Below are 17,433 nucleotides of genomic sequence, written 5' to 3' on the forward strand. Positions count from 1 at the left end.
TAATTAGGCAAAGTTCTTTAAGTCATTAATTATAATCTCGACACAAATCAACAAACGGTTAGGAGGAGCATAGAAAATATATGCACAACAAATAATGCACAATTAGTCAAGTAGGCACAATATGATGCAATGAGTTCGCAACCTAACCATGGCTCTAGTTCTCTAAAGTTCGGGATATAGTTTAGTCAAACAGGATCCATGGTTAATTGTTCAGATGCACCTAGTAGAAGCCTAACCGTGAAGGGTTAACGCGTGTGGATAGAACACCGCAAGTTTTTAGAAAAAACTCGCTTCCATGGTTTGGTGAATTCAACATCTCAGATGTACCCTTTGTTGCCAGGAGCGTTCAATCGGGTAGATAGAGCATGAATTCCCAGAGGGTTATGTCCATATGTAGAACACATATGGGTTTCAGAAAAATGAGAAAAAATTCAATCAGGAAGTAGGATCGAGCAAACAATACGAAAAACCGGTCGAAATTAGAACGCATATTTCTGGCTCGGTATTGGGGGAAATTGGCGCCAGCAAACAGAGACTGGCGCCAACTTTTAACTGTAGCACCTGGCGCCAATACTGGCGTCTGGCGCTACGGCAAAAAGTATGGCGCCAAGCTCTGGCCCCTGACGCTACTTCCCACATGCCTCAGCAGCTTTCTGTGCTCAATAAAATCATCCAGTTTCGCGCGGTGTTATTTCAGTCCTAGTTGTGAAAGACATTTCTCAAATTTCCTACGTGTAAAATCCTATGTTTTTGACTCATTACGGATGGTCTTTCCAATGAGAACCTTTTTATGCATATGACAATAATGTTAATCAAAATTACGCACATGAAATACTTAGAACTTTTCGAGTCTCATCCACTCATTCTAAATCATTGCCGAAACAAATTCAGGAATTAAAATAGAAATCCTCCCCAGCGGAGTCGCCAAAAACTGTAGGGAATAATTTCAAGCCTTTAAAATCCCACTAGCTTGAACCCCACTGTGATCATACACTAAAGTACGGTGGCGTCCAAAAGGGAAGAAGATAGAGCAAAAGAGTCGCCAACAAGTTTTTAAGGAACTTGTAAACCGTTCACGAGGTGAAGGTTACACCCCTTAACGATCCAAGAGATCGTCAACTCCATAAGGTCATGAACCAAATAAGGGTTCGGGGATGATGGTACAAATCCAACCTAAAAGAGATTGAACCTGCCCTAATAATAGGCCTCTACTTTATTCTGCTCGTATTCATGTGCGCTTTCTAACTAACATACAATCAATAGGATTAACCCTAAACCTGTTTAATCTATGTTGGTTGAACATTAATGCACAAATAAACTATTATTGGCGATCACTTGAATTATAATCACAATTAACCTAACAAGATTATTAATTATCTTATTAAGCGTGATTGCAAATACCAATTCCCTTTAAACATACATAAAAGGTGATCAAGCAATAACAATATATAATACATATCAAGCAACATAATAAATAATCAATATCATTAATAATAATATTACTAATCATAATCATAATCATCATAATCATGTTAAAGCACAGCAAGATCCTAGGCATGATACTAACAAGATTAATAACAAACCCTAGCATGTCACTAAGCAATAAAAATCAAATCTTTAGCCCTAACATGATACTAACATGAATTAATATTAGGAAGAACATAGGAAGCATCGTAACAATCATATTTGATATTAAAATTAACCTAAACATGATACTAGGAATATCATAATAACAATATAAACATGATCATAATATCAATTAATCAATTAAAGTACTTACTTGGATGCCTCGTACCTCTTTCTAATTACAAAATACACACGTTAGTAACTTCAAGGAAAATAATAAACAAAGCAATTAAATTAAATAATTGAAAGAGAGATTTGGGACCAAACCCTCAGAAATTAAAACCTTTCACGTCTAGGGCGAAGGCAACTTCGAATATGGCTAAGTATTTCAAGATCTTGTGAATGCGGAATTTTGTATGAAAAAGCAAGAAAGAAAGAATGCCAAAAGATTAAGAATTGAGAATTGATGAAAGAAAGATGATGAATAAAGAGAATTGGAGAATGTTGATGATTATTGATTGTAGATTGTAGAAAATTGATAATCGGTGATTGGAGATAATTGGTGATTGTTGATTGTAGATTAATCAAAACGGAGTTTTTGATACGATATTTATAAAGAAAATCGGCCAAAAAAGATAATTTATCAAAACAGAGTCTGAAGATCACAGAAACAACTTGGCGCCAGCCCTGGCTCATTGGCGCCAGGACCAGTGGCTAGCGCCAGGCGCCAATGGCTGGCGTCTGGCGCCAATCCTAGTTCCAGGCGCCAAGGCCTGGGGTTGGACGCCAAACCGGCTTTTAACACGTTTTCGAAACTATGATAATTTTACCGTACTGGAAGATAAAATAATATAATTTCAGTCGAAAATGCTATTTGATCTAATTAAAACTCTAAAGAATCCTAATTGAATTAAGAATGATAAGATCTTCTAGAATGTTCTAGAAGACCAAAACCACTCCTAATTACATTAGGAATGATAAATCATATTAGGCCCTCCCCTAGATCATTGGGTCGTACTTAAAACTCAAACCGGGCCCAGTTTAGTAAATTGGCCATAAATTCCTCAATATTCATCGGAATTGGGCTTATAATATATCGTTGGAAAGGTCTTTGCAAGCCCTATCCAACTACACCACTATTGGACCCTTATCATGGACCAAACAAACTGGATTGGCTGTTTTCTTAAAATAAAGTTTTCAAAAACAGAGAGAAGAGAAAGGAAAAGAAATAAAACTTTCCGCAACACTAGACCTTTCCACACTTTCGTTTCATTCGATCATGATTCGACGTGAAAGGTACTCATCACTGGGTTTGGTTTTGGGGAGACACAAATGGGTGTCTACAGGTTGATTATTTGCATTATTTTCTGCTTTTTAAAGTCCCCTTAAAGCACACTTACTTGGTAGTATTTGATGCTTAAAGGTTGATTTATTTTCACATAATTACAAACTAATTGCTTTTTAGTGTGAAAATTTTTGTTTTGAGGCTTCCTAAGTGTTAAAGATTCAATCTTTTTTTGTGATAAGTGATTGAAACTTTAAAAACCACTAAATTCCATGTTATTTTGTGTTAAACTTTGTTGTTTTAATTATTTAGAGTTGATTGGAAACATAAAGTTTCAATTTTTGTGAGATAGAAATTTGGTTATCTTCATGTTGGAAGATATAATTTTCAAGGATTCACAAAATTTAGATGTTGGAATTTTCATTTGAACATTAAAGTTCATATTTTTCCAACTTCCCCTTACTTTGTCAAATTCTCAAGTTTAATTTAAATTGATTAAATTAAAAGTGAGAAATTGCCTCAACTTTGTTATTGCACCAAGCTAAACCAATTTAATTAAGAATGGTTCTTGGAATTATTTTGGTTATTTGCACTTTGAAATTTTATTAAGTTAGACTTGTTTAAAATTTTTATTTTTTGCTCATTAAGTTAGTTCTAAAATTAATTTAGAATTAATTAATTATGTCTCGCGAAATGGGATCAAATCCCGAGGCCATGGCATGCAAAACGAGGCAAAGAACCACCCTTGGCTAGCCGGGCTACATAGCAGTGGCGTGCTGCTATGCCGTGCCTCCAACGGTATCCACCCACAAAGGACGAACACGACTTTTTAGGTCCGCTACCTTGGAGTTAGCAAGGTCCGACCAAAACCCAAGTGTTAATGGAGTTTAAGAGTTTTTCCCAAAATATGAAATGCTCTTTCTAACTCCCACTCAAGCACTTTACTCCAAATCCCAAGGTTGGTATTTATAGAGGAAATTATGAGTGAGAATATCTATCCCATCAATGTGGGATCATGAAATTCCACAAATTAATTTAAAGCTAAATTAAATTAAAATTGCAAACTAATAATAAATCTACAAGTGGCATTACCATGTGAAATGGGTTGGTGAGGACCACATGGAGAGTAGGGGACCATCCTTGCTCCCCACTCAATACTCTCCTTGTGCCACATGTCCTTACCCACTTGCTCCCATATTCCTCAAACTTCCCCATAGTGACCGGCCCTATGGCCCAGCCACGAGCCCAGCCCAGCCCTGCACCAAGATGCGGGCTGCTGCTGTGCGTGCGCTGCTAGCATGCCTAGCTTGCGGCAGCTAGCTGCTGCACGCACCACGTGCACGCGACTACTAGCTGATGCTATGCGTGGCTGCTAGCACGGCGCTAGCACGCACCTAGCCAGCCATGCTAGGCTCGGCTTGGTGCGCTTGCTAGCCACCTATGCTTGGACATTTTTGCCCCTAGCATTCGGATGCTCGGGGCATTCTGATGCTCGGGGTATTTTGGGAATATGGCCGATTTATTATTATTTTGCGCGTCTCGTCTTTTTATTATTTTTGACTCGACTTCCGACGATCGGTTTCGACGCTCCAAGCTCGAATTACCGACGTCTAAATATTTAACACTCGGGCGACGAATTAATTTCTTCCGAATTAATTCGTCGAGTCGGTTTGTATATTTTGCTTGGGTGTGACCCGAAGGGTTCAGTCAAGATTAAGCTGTAATATTAATTATATTTATATTACTGATCGGAAGCGGCCTCCACCCAGGCATTCCGATCACTTGACCTTACTGAATATATTAGCTTTCTAATAATTCTGAACCCGCTATCAGAATAATACAGTTGTTCGAAGGACACCATTCCTTTCAGTACATAAATCACTAATCAGGCCACCACCACCACCTACCACCGAAGCCAGCAAACCCAACATCGACAACCCCGTACCCAGCAACCCAAGCACCGACGAACCCAGCAAGGCAGCAACCCAAGCGCTCGACAAACCGACTAACCTACTAACACAGCCAACACTGACGAACCTCGAACCCACGACCCCAGACGACCCCCTGAACCCACCGATCTAAGCCACAACCGACGACCCTCGAACCCGCGACCCATCGATCTAACCCACTACCCACCGATCAAGCCCACGACCACCAAACCCACGACCCTCGAACCCACCAGCTCTAACATCGACGATCGGCAACACCAATGTACCCACCTTGATTGTGGTGTTGGACGAGGAGAGAGAAAAAAATTGGGGATGAGAATAGTTTTATTTAGGTGGGTGTTTAATTTAATATAAGCAGATTTGTAGTGTAACAAGGTTGATTAAAAAAAAGTAAGGGTAAAATGGTAAATTTAACCCTAAAAACTTATTATAAAAGGAAAGAAAAACAAAAGTTGCAAGTAATGTGAACCAGCCAAAAATGACAAAAGTTGCGAGTAATAAGAACCGGAGGTAGTACTATATTAGTTTGTTGATTCTATTTATAGCATTGAATTTACATGTTGACTTGTGAGACATGAATTTTAAAACGTTATTATTACTCTATCTTGATTCTATAGTATTTAACAAGAACAAAAGCATGTTGTGGAATTGGATTTTTATTTTTTTTTAAAAAGTTTCCGTGCCATAAAGGGCCTACATGACCCCAAAAAACCTTGATCGAAAATTTTTCATCACAAAATAAATAACATCACTCAAACCGAGACATTTTTGACACGCATATGAGACATTATTTGCGTTTTTTTTTTTTTTTTTGCTAATTTTAAGGTTAATTTGGATCCTTAAGAACATGACTCACAAAACTTTAATCGAACAATTTTTGACACGCACATCGAGACATTAAATGTTTAAAAGGGGTATTATAGTATTTTCTTTAATTATTTCAACTTAATGAAATAGTTTTTTTAACGGTCTTAGTCACGGTTGGGAAAAAAACCAAACCACGGGTGTACCGATGAGAAGACAAAAAATTAAGAGTGTATCAATGGAAAAAGTCAAAACCAGTGTATTACCAATGAGAATTTCCCATAAATTTATTTTTGTTAGAATTTTGGGTTATTTAAAAGGACCCATTAATTAAGGAAAAATACACTATAATAATCCCAACTATTGACGGTTTACTTTTAATAATGCCAACTAAGGTTATCATCTACTAATCCCAACTATTGGATATGTTTCCCTAAATTAGTTCCAACCGGTCAACACCAAGTCAATGACTTGTTTTAGCAGATAACCAGTCCACGTGTCAGCACGTGATTGGTCTAAAATAAAATAAAAAAAAATTAAAAAAGGGGAAAAACAAAAAAAAAACCTCCCAGCCACCACACATCCCTTTCCGCCACCGTGAAGCCCAGACCTAGTCCAACCCCAGCCCGCCGACCGTCTCCTCTTACCCCTGAAAACGACTGGCACCAAACCCCCCCATCCCGACCTTTCTTCCTCTCGTCTCCTCCGTCGTTTGACGCGCCGGAAAACCCTCTATTAACCACCCCGAAATTCCAGCCTCGACCTCGAGAAACCCCTACCCACGCCGGAAAACTACCAATCTACACCAAAAACCCAACCCTGACCCCAAAATAGCCATCTCCCTTCTCACGCTCAACCTAAATAGCCTTGACTAGGTATGACGCGCGACTGGAAATTCAGGTATAGAAAAGGTCGGACGCCGGAGTTTCGGGAGTGGGAAGGAACAACGGGTGTTAGGGAGGTGGGTGGTGGTTGGCCGACTGATTTTCAATTAGCTGCCAACAGTTGGGATTATTAAAGTGTATTTTCCATTAGGCAAAAGCTAACGAACGCTCCGGATGCGTTGGATAAGCTAACTAAAAGGAAAAATATTATATTAAAATTAATATTAATTACACCGATCGACGCGTGATTTTATCATATTTTCCCAAATTAATCACTTTAACTAATATTTTAAATGCTTATTCAACGCCCCAAGAGCGTTCATTAACAAAATCCTATCTATTAATTAACAAAATTTCAATTAATTACTCTTGATTGGAATAAATCACAAATTTAAGCAAAATGTAAGAAACTAGAATTAGGTGGGCTTGGGAGGCCTGCACAAGTGAGTTCTGCAAAAGTAAGCAGCGTCTCAACTTGGCTAGCCTTTAACCCCTCCAAAAATTATTGCGCACCAATTCTTATTGATAGACGCTGCGGCCGGTTCTCACCGCCCGCTTTGTTTTCCTTACTCATTAGTTTAAGGCAATTTGTTAAGCCTTTCAAAACTTCTAATTATATAACTCCAAACCACCTTACTCTTCACCTTCTTCCGATGTGGGACAAACAAACTTCCTTTTCTCTATTTCTTCCATTTTTGTTTTCTACCAACCTTCTATTGTACCCCCAAAAATTAATTTAAGCTGAAACTCTGAAAGCAAAGAAATGGAGAGCCAACAACAGTCATGGAAATTGAGATTTTCCTTCAAAAATGCTACAATTATTGTTTGTTTGTTTAATTTGGTTACTGCGCTTTTCTTGCTTCAGGGCTTCTTTTCTCCCTATTCTTCTCGCAGATTTCCTCCAGATCACTCAAATTCAGGTTTTTATTTTATTTTTCTAATTGGATTTTTGTACCAAGTGAATTTTTGGTTTATTTTGCAGCATACCAAAGATCCATTCTTTATAAATGTGCACTATTATAACATTGGTCATGATCCGGTTCAAATCCAGATTAGTCGGAGTCTAGTGGGTTTTGAATTAGCCAATAACTCTAATGGTTGATTTCTTCTAAGTTAGAAAGGTGATTTATACTGTTGTAGCTATGAATGTTAAAGTGAGCAGGATTCTACATTTTCGGCAAATTTATGTCTTAGTTTACTTTGTATTATTCAATTGAGATTGCAAATCATCTGAATTATTCGTTTTTTGATTGGTTTATGACCTGGGTTTGTTGAAAAAAGTTGTTAGGAAATTCTACTTTTCTCCTTTAATTTATCTGGGTTTTTGTCATAGTGCTCACTATTTTCTATTTTTCTGTGATATAGCAGTCTTACAACTCAGGATTTATTATTCTTTTTATTACAGTTCAGCTTAGGTATGTTAAGGAATCTGATGAACTTCGGAGAGCTATGCAACCATTGGAGCTGATCCGAAGAGTATGTTCTATGAGCTTGTCTTCTGAAGAATTTACAATTTGTAATGATGCATTTTGTTCAATTTTTGAGGTTTTGAATTTGTTTACTTTTGTTGATCAACGTCAGGATCAAATTCTTCTTTGTTGTCATTTGATAGGAATTGTGGTAGCTAGCAAAGGTTAATCATATATGCTGAAGTAGACAATCCTCGGGAATCCGAGGAAGTATATGATTCCGATGCACGAATGTCCTGTCACTGATACCTCATTGCACTATTGCCATTTTGATATGAATCTAGGGACTTATGCTGTAGGGGAACAACTGTAGGAATGATATTTTATCTGTTTGAGAAGGCAATGTGATGTTACCTGAGTAGCTTCCCTAAATCTCTTTTATGAGTGTCGATTTGTCATCTCTCATTCTTAAAAGTACCCACTTGTGATCTCTTGCATTTAGGTCAGGGAAATTGAACGAGAATCATATGCAGAACCGGAAACAGTTCAACATACAGAGACGAAGCAGACTGCTGCAGTTGATCTGTCAAAGAGGTTAAACGCCCGCACTTTTACTGATGCAGCAAGCATAAAAGGTAGGCAAATAGTCAGTTAATTCCTGACCCCTTTCGCATAATTTTTTTTTTTTTTTCCTAGATAGATGATGTGTTCATTTAGTGTGGCTTTCATCTTTCGATGGGAGGGTCATCTCAATGCTTGTTAAATGGCAGTTAGATATTTTAGGATGGACATGAACTACAACCTTTAAGATCTATACATTCCTCGACTACACTTGTTTAAGACCTAACTATCCCATATGCTGACATATGTTAAACAGACCAAGATACGTTGCAGTTTCTAAGATGGGCCAGGAAAATTGAGCCGCCGTGTCAATAGAACAGTTGATTTGTTATTTCATCTTTGACAGCAAGATACAAAAATGAGACCAAACAAACCTTGATTTCCTGATAGAAAAGCTAGATGACAAGCTCCTGCTAACATGACTGATACAACACTAAACAAAAAGTGTGCATGAATTGATATTCTTAGGCTTGAAACTTCCATCGCACCAGCAACTTTATTCTTCCAAGAAATTCATAATGCCTTGCAGTCAGATCGAATATCCACCTTCTCCAGCTCTCTTCTCTTCACTTCCAGCTGACGTTTTAGCATGAAAATTCCCCCCGCCTTTATGGCATTAACAGCTAGAACACTCTCTCCTTTCGCAAATTGCTACCGATTTACTACAGTTCCATCCAATGCCTGCCAAATATTCCCTTATCATTTTTGTCCATGGACCATCCACAACAAAGAGTACTTCATTAGCTACTGGTTTCCCAGCTAGCAGAAACCTGATTGATTAAGATACCTTACTATAGAGCAGTTGCATCTTCTTTTTAAGCTCCAGTACCCTCCAGCTTTCTTCTCAAAATGATCAATAAGTGTCATTACATTCTCTGTGTTAAGACTGTTAAGTGTCGACAGATCCAAATTTGAAGACAATATCATTATGATGAATCTATATCTCCCGGTGGTTTGGAATTCTGTAGCACACAAGATATTAGGCTCATCATCCTTCCTAAAATAGGAAGAATGTGATAAAATTACAAATCTAATTTTTAATTAGAGTAGTATTGTTCTTAGTGATATTGATACCGAGTAGAATCTCTTCAAATATACATAATAATTAAGTTGTCCTTGATTAAGTGATGTTCGTCCTCAGTCTACAGTAACTGATGATGGCCTACTGCTGTATGCACGAGTCTCCATACATATAATTTTCACTTGGGTAAAATTTCTAAGTACCAGAAGTGCTCCCAAGCATGGTGAAGACCCTGTTTTAAATCTTCCTGAACTCTGGACTATTACTCTCCATTGAATCAACATAAGCTGACCTAACAGTGAGATCTCACAATTCCCCCATTAGTAGGAATTGAAGTCATAAAGCAAAAAAATGGCCTGGTTGAGTCTCTAATTCTCTGTGGAAAGCATTTCATATGAGAGCAGAGTTTCATTTCCTCTGTCCAGAAATTATTAGATCACTGACCTTTTGCAAGTGCATCCATTAACAGTCATCTTGGCTCTTTAACTTTAAGCCAAAACCTACAACCCACCTGTCCTCTGGATTTTAATTGTTGCACCTCATTCGATTTACTTGTAAACCCGATTCCTGTGCTTTCTTATGCTCTTACACTCAACTTGAATCTCCATGAGGTTCTAGGAGAATAAGAGTTGTGAAAACTGTGCTCAACTGGAGAGGATATACTTCCTTTGTCCCACATTAGTCTAAAAACTGATAGTGGACATAGTTTTAGGAGATAAGCTGTGTTTGGATAATCTATTGCTATGTTAATTGAAACATAAATTTGGAAAAATGATATTGGGTACATAGAACAAGTATGAAAAAATTTACAAGTAGACAGTTTCTTTTATGAATCCAAAATGCTTTTTTTTTTTGCTAAGAGAGTTTTATACAATAAATTGATATTGAGTAACCCCAGTCCTCCAAGTCTTTAGGAGGTTCTAAAACTTCCTTCTCCATTGGAAAATATAAGCATAACCAGAACTAGTCGACCAAAAGTTACAGATGATAGACTAATACTTATCTTGATATCCTGAAGCACTGGAAACAGAAAGAGCACATTTTTTCAAAGATGTTAGAATTTTATTTGCTAGAAGCAATCTTCCAAATGGGTACAAAGTCAAGTATTTCCAGGAGGAAACTTTCATTTGTACAACATCGATTAGACCATGAGTAATCTTAAATTCCGACCATTAACTTTTATCAAGGTCCAAGTTTATCTGAATTTTGGGTTCTAACTTCCAAGAGTCATTTGGATAGCTACATTAAGTTTAGTTTGCCTCATAATATTTTTATGGAACAGCTGGTTTTAAATAAACTATTTACCTTTCTGCTACTAGCTATCCCTTACTGTTTTCTATTCACTTTTGTAGCTTCAACCTTTGCAAGGATATGAAAATTCTGTTTGATGAATCTACCAAAATAGTAAAATATTTCCAACTAAGCTACATCTATAACAATTTTCTTCCTGGGTATTTTGACTCAATTCATATTTAGGCTTTTTGTCTACTGAAGTTTTGTCATTGGCATTTTATGTTTGCATAAAAGTGATATAACAAAGCCATTGTACATGTATCTAGTTGTTGCTTCAGAAATTAGTATGAGCATTGTCATCTGTTTTGTGTTCTATTTTGGCAACACTAATGTACTTTATATTTAATAGCTTTGGAAGAATGGCGGAAGCGAAAGATGGAGCGTGCCAGACAACGGGAAATGGGAAGAAATGCAACAGCTGCCTCTTAAGCATGAATATACTAAAAGTTAGTTTTGTATTCTTCTTAATAGCTGACATAAAGTTGGATTGCAAGCTGTTAAAAGTTTCCCTTCTTCATAGGCTATTCATGCAAAACCTGGGTGCTGTAATGATTAGAGTGCTCTGGTAACGCGACCAAAAGCAGAACTGTAAAAAGGAAATTCCAATCTATGACTAGTGTACACCAAGATTTCGAGTGACTTTTGAGGACAGTCATCATGTAAGTTGTACTGAATATAACTGTTTAATTAATGCAGTTGTTCGATGTCCAATCTACTCCTAGCGCAAAATTAGTGCTAGCCGTAATTTCCCTCCTTGTATGGTAATTAAGTTTGTGGAGCAACCTGCCACTTTGCTGTTCGTAGTCAGAGTAGTTTAACTTTTGTATATTGTAGGATTCTGTGTCATCAAGCTTCTGTTCAGGAGAATCAGAGCGCAAGATAATCAGAGCAGCCCTGTTGTATCTTGTATATCTCCAATGAAGGCAATGCCGCAATGGGATATGAAATGTTTGTTAAAGTGTACCACAATAATCTTGTTTCTGTTTGCTCTAAGGCAATTAAGGATGCAAATTGGAGAAGGACATGCTTGCTATTTATTACTCATATCTCTTTTTTTTCAAAAAAATTTGCATACACCCGGTGTACAGTAATTTACTGTACGTCGGGCTGTTTGCACGTGTGAACAGTTTTTTTTTTTTTCAGAAATTCCAGAATTCTAATTACTTCTCCGCACAACCGTTGAACACAGCAACAATGGAGGAGAGAGAAAATGAAAATATGAATTGCGAGAAAGAAATTGGAGATGATCTTACCTCCAATTTTCGATCATCATTTAATTTCTCAAATTTTGAATACCTATTTCAAGATATTCTGATATAAAATTCAACCACCATTAATTGAAAATCTGGAGAACTTGAAGCATACAACGAGTTTTGACATAAATCGCACAACCATATATAGAAGATGAAGTAGAGAATTTTGTTGATGAATTCGATCAATTTTAAGATGACGATGGGAAGTTTATTTGTGTTGTTGTGCGACGCCAATTGGGGGGGGGGGTGGGGGGGTCTCTTCTGTTAAGATGGCTGAGTGCCTGAGTCTATGGCTGTTAGATGTGGTCTATATGCTGCTGTTTACCTTGGATGCAGGATGGTGGAGTTCGAATGCGACTCTCTTGCTGTGGTAAACTTGATTCAACAGTGTAATGGTAGTTGTGCACAGCACCTATTGATCTGATTATTGAGGATATCCGTGAGTTGGGCAAGAGCTTTGATTCTTTTGTTTGCTTGCAGCCTTGCACATTAAACGGAATGGGAATGGGGCTGCTCATTTAGCTGCTAGGATAGAACTGGAATTGGTTTGGACCCGGAACTGGTTTAACTGGATCCAAGTCCAATTCCAAAAATACGGACCCAGTTAAAACTGGTTCCAATTCCAAGTCCTGGATTTTTGGACCCGGTACCCACTAGGTACCCGGTTAAATCAGGTGTATGTATTAGAATTGAGCATTTTTGTAAAAAGAAATTAAAAAAATTTCACAGCCCATGTAATATAAGGCCCAATCCCAAACACAAACCCTTAAAAACTCTTAATCTCCATCAGCCGCTCTATATTCTCATGCGCTCTCTCTCTTGCTTTCTCTCATTTTTTCCTTCCTCTTGCTTCAATATTCCACTACTCTAAAACTATAATTTCTCTCTCTTTAATTTTATTACCTTTTCATTCTTGTATCTTCTTTCTTTTTATTTCACTTGTTTTGATAGTATGAGGTTGTGAGGGATTAATTTCTTTTTTTTTTTTCCAACACAGTTAGATATGAAAGGGAATGGCAATATGGAGTATACTCTTTGTGGATTCTTGATTTACTGATTGAATTTATAATTGCTTGCTAATTTTTGATGTGACAGTAAAATCTAGCAAGGAATTTAAGCCAATTTAGTTGTTGTTGAGAAACCGGGTACCCGGTTTTGGAACTGGTTCCCACCAATTCCAGGACCAATTCTATAATCGTTGGACCCGGTTAAAACCAGTTCCAAGACCAGTTCCATAATCTCAGACCCGGCACTAACCAGTTCCAATACCAGTTCCATTGTTTTTGACCGGGTACCCGGTCTTGCTCACCCCTAGATAGAACCTAGTGATGGGTTTAATCAAGTTTTTACAATTCTTTTCCGCTAAGTGTCATGGCCTTGGCGGATATTTACTTGATATAATTTGTTTCTGTTGCTTTAATAATATTGCCCCTCTCCTTTGCGTTAAAAAAAAAACCAAAAGTACTAGGGAAGCACAAGTTATTAAAAAATCTGGTACATTCATTAAAAAGTTGTCCTAAAATGATCAAAAGTTATCCCGAATTAAATAAAAATTACCTTAATGTAAAAGAAAGTTACTCTGGTTTAAATAAAAGGGACCCTAATTAAGATAAACTGACCCTATTTCAAAGTAAAAGTGACCCTATTCAAGGGCAAAAGTGATCCTAATTAAGAACCAAAGTGACCCTAATAAAGGGCAAAAGTGAACCTATTTCAAAGCAAAAGTGACTTAATCAAGGACCAAAGTGACCCTACTCAAGGGCAAAAGTGTTCCTAATCAAGGATCAAAGTGACCCTAATCAAGGGAAAAAGTGACCCTAACAAATTAAAGGAAAAAAGTGACCCTAACGAAGGAAAAAAATGACCCTAATTCAGTACAAAAGTGACTTTAATTAAAGTGAGCTCTATACCCATTAGAAATTATAAAGACGACTGTTAGTACACCAACAATGGTGATAAACGACACATACCAATAAACAGGTGTTATGTAGGCTATGCGAGGCTTGAACCTACACCATGTACCCTATTGTACATTACTCTACCAATTGAGCTAATAGCCTTGAATAAAACACTTTCAAAATTCACAGATGCTCCACCAGTCACCACAATCCATCCACCAATGTCAAAATAAAACACAAATGCATTGCTTCTAAACTTGATTTAATCATTTTGAAATAAAAGGCAAAAGCGGCCCTAACCAATAGCAAAAATGACCCTTTCTCGAGAGAAAAAATGACCTTACTCGAAAGAAAAAGTGACCCCAAATGAGTACAAAAGTGACTTTAATTAAAAAGTTACCCTAACGAATAGGGCTATGCTCAGTAATTAGAAGTTACTTATAATAATCAACATGTTGACACACAAAATAAACCTTATTAGCATAAAAGTAATACTGATTAAGGATATAAGTGACCCTAAGTACCTAAGTGTAGGGAATATTTCAAGCGTTAATCCCCTAGCTTGAACCCCACTGTGATCATACACTAAAGTACGGTGGCGTCCAAAGGAAAAGAAGATAGAGCAAAAGAGTCGCCAACAAGTTTTTTTTAAGGAACTTGTGAACCGTTCACGAGGTGAAGGTTACACCCCTTAACGATCCAAGAGATCGTCAACTCCATAAGGTCTTGAACCAAATAGGGTTCGGGGATGAAGGTACAAATCCAACCTAAAAGAGATTGAACCTGCCCTAATAATAGGCCTCTACTTTATTCTGATCGTATTCATGTGCGCTTTCTGACTAACATGCAATCAATAGGATTAACCCTAAACCTGTTTATCTATGTTGGTTGAAATTAATGCACAAATAAACTATTATTGGCGATCACTTGAATTATAATCATATTAACCCTAAACAAGATTATTAATTATCTTATTAAGCGTGATTGCAAGTACCAATTCCCTTTAAACATGCATAAAAAGGCGTGATCAAGCAATAAAAATAAAATAAATATCAAGCAACATAATAATAATAATAATAATAATAATAATAATAATAATAATAATAATAATAATAATAATAATAATAATAATAATAATAATAATAATAATAATAATAATAATAATAATAATAATAATAATAATCATCATCATCATCATAATAATAATAATCATAATAATGTTAAATCATAATAATAGCAAGATCCTAGGTATGATACTAACAAGATTAATAACAAACCCTAGCATGTCACTAAGCAATAAAAATCAAATCTTTAGCCCTAACATGATACTAACAATCATAAATATTAGGAAGAACATAAAAGACATCATACAATCATACTTAATATTAAAGTTACCCTAGACATGATACTAGGAATTAAAATAACAATCTAAGCATGAAATCTACATCATAACATCAATAAAATAATTAAAGTACTTACTTTGATGCCTCGTACCTCTTTCTAATAACAAAATACACGCGTTAGTAACTTCAAGGAAAATAATAAACAAAACAATTAAATTAAATAATTGAAAAAGAGATTGGGGACCAAACCCTCAGAAATTAAAACCTTTCACGTCTAGGGCGAAGGCAACTTCGAATATGGCTAGGTGTATCTAGATCTAATGAATGCGGAATTTTTATATTTGTGAGAAGCTAGTTTAGAAAATATAGAGAGAGAGAATTGGTAGATTGTAGATGAGAATTGGTGAGACTTGGTTGATTGTCGGTGAATGAAAACGGAGTTTTTACGACGTTATTTATAAAGAAAATCAGCCAAAAAGATAAAATATCAAAACAGAGTTCTGGCGCAGATAAAACCTGATTAGCGCCAACGCCGGACATTGGCGCCAGACGCCAACATTAGTGCCAGGCCCTAATGCTAGCGCTAGGCGCCAAGCGTAGCGCCAGGCGCTACAGCTGGCGTTTGGCGCTGATTCAGAAATTCATTCGTTTTCTTAAAATCAGATAAAAATTGCCGTACAGGGGGATAAAATCGTATTTTCCTCAAAAAACGTTCTTTGATTCTAATTAAAACTCTAAAAAGTCAACAAAAGTCAATTTATCAATGCTAATTGAATTAGGAATGAAAAGAACCTTCTAGAAGAATCTAGAAGACTAAAATCATTCCTAATTGCATTAGGAATGATAAATCTATATTCGGCCCTCCCCTAGATCATTGGGCCGCATATAAGGCTCAAACCGGGCCCAGTTCAATAATTTGGCCATAACTTCCTCAATATTCATCGGAATTGGGCTTATAATATATCGTTGGAAAGCTCTTGTCAAGCCCCATCCAACTACACTATTATTGGACCCATATCATGGACGAACCAAATTGGATTGGCTGTTTTCTTAAAATAAGTTTTCAAAAACAGAGAGAAGAGAAAAGAAATTAAAATTATCCGCAACACTAGACTCTCCACACTTTCACTTCATTCGATTATGATTCGACGTGAAAGGTACTCATCACTGGGTTTGGTTTCGGGGAGACACAAATGGGTGTCTACAGAAGCCCCCACTTTGACTGAGTTTGGAGAAACGCGAGTTTCGAAAACAAAAGTCAAAGTATCGATAGGGACGGAGAATGATTCAGAACGTTCTGCAATCCTAAATCATTCTTGTAACGCCGATACCTGCAAACTAGCGTTAGTTAAACAGATAAAAGAGTTAAGAAACGCGTATCTTGCACCGTCGAGCACACGTCTCTAAAAGTAACTGATTTGCTGCTGTATTCTGTTTTGATGACCTCCTGCCAAGAGAATGCCATCCCACTTGAAAACCGCTACGCTTGTAACTGCCTCCAATATAGAAGATTGCTTCGCTTGAAACGATCCTCTTCCGCTTTGATGACCATCTTCCACGTCTAAGGGAATATGATCGAAGACAATTTCGCTTGAAATCACCTTCAGTTGTTTGTGACAACTCTCCACAATCTAGGGAACGCCATCTTGCTGTTTCGATGTTCACTCATCTCTGAACAAAGAGCTTCTTTTTTTTTGGATATGTCCACGCGCCTCTGAACAAAGAGCTTCTTTTTTTTGGATATGTTCACGCGCCTCTGAACAATAGAGCTTGAAATACATGTCCACGCGTCTCTGAACAAAGAGATATTTTTTAATATGAACGCCTGAATGATGTGTCCACGCGTCTCTGAACAAAGAGCTTGATAATAGGATGCCCACGCGTCTCTGAGCAAAAGAGCTTGAAAGAAATGTCCACGCGCCTCTGAACAATAGAGCTTTTGATGATATGCCCACGCGTCTCTAGAGCAAAAGAGCTCGATGGAAATGTTCACGCGTCTCTGAACAAAAGAGCTTGAAAGGATTGTCCACGCGTCTCTGAACAAAAGAGCTTGAAAGGATTGTCCACGCGTCTCTGATCAATAGAGCTTCAATGATAATATTCCGAA

General features: G+C 37.1%; 1 protein-coding gene and 1 non-coding gene across 4 annotated transcripts; one reads left to right on the top strand and one right to left on the bottom strand.

Annotated features, from left to right (window-relative positions):
- Positions 1 to 6,916: 6,916 nt before the first annotated feature.
- On the bottom strand, positions 6,917 to 7,075 carry LOC145634089 (U12 minor spliceosomal RNA). The gene has a single exon (XR_014113372.1). It is a non-coding gene; the product is annotated as a U12 minor spliceosomal RNA (small nuclear RNA).
- Positions 7,076 to 7,100: 25 nt separating this feature from the next.
- LOC145630769 (uncharacterized) lies at positions 7,101 to 11,876 on the top strand. 3 transcript variants are annotated; one of them, XM_081682942.1, is made up of 5 exons: positions 7,101 to 7,408; positions 7,894 to 7,964; positions 8,400 to 8,532; positions 11,182 to 11,278; positions 11,353 to 11,642. In XM_081682942.1, exons 1-4 carry the CDS (start codon positions 7,252 to 7,254, stop codon positions 11,259 to 11,261), a joined length of 441 nt encoding a protein of 146 aa, XP_081539068.1. In that variant the 5' UTR covers positions 7,101 to 7,251; the 3' UTR covers positions 11,262 to 11,278; positions 11,353 to 11,642. The 3 variants fall into 3 exon arrangements, 2 of the variants coding, with proteins under 2 accessions (XP_081539068.1, XP_081539067.1); XR_014112239.1 differs by adding an exon at positions 11,667 to 11,876 and having other exon boundaries at positions 7,102 to 7,408; positions 11,182 to 11,491; XM_081682941.1 differs by having other exon boundaries at positions 7,102 to 7,408; positions 11,182 to 11,641.
- Positions 11,877 to 17,433: the final 5,557 nt, after the last annotated feature.

Source organism: Chenopodium album, chromosome 5 (genome assembly GCF_948465745.1).
Source record: "Chenopodium album chromosome 5, dcCheAlbu1.1, whole genome shotgun sequence".
Taxonomy (NCBI): domain Eukaryota; kingdom Viridiplantae; phylum Streptophyta; class Magnoliopsida; order Caryophyllales; family Amaranthaceae; genus Chenopodium; species Chenopodium album.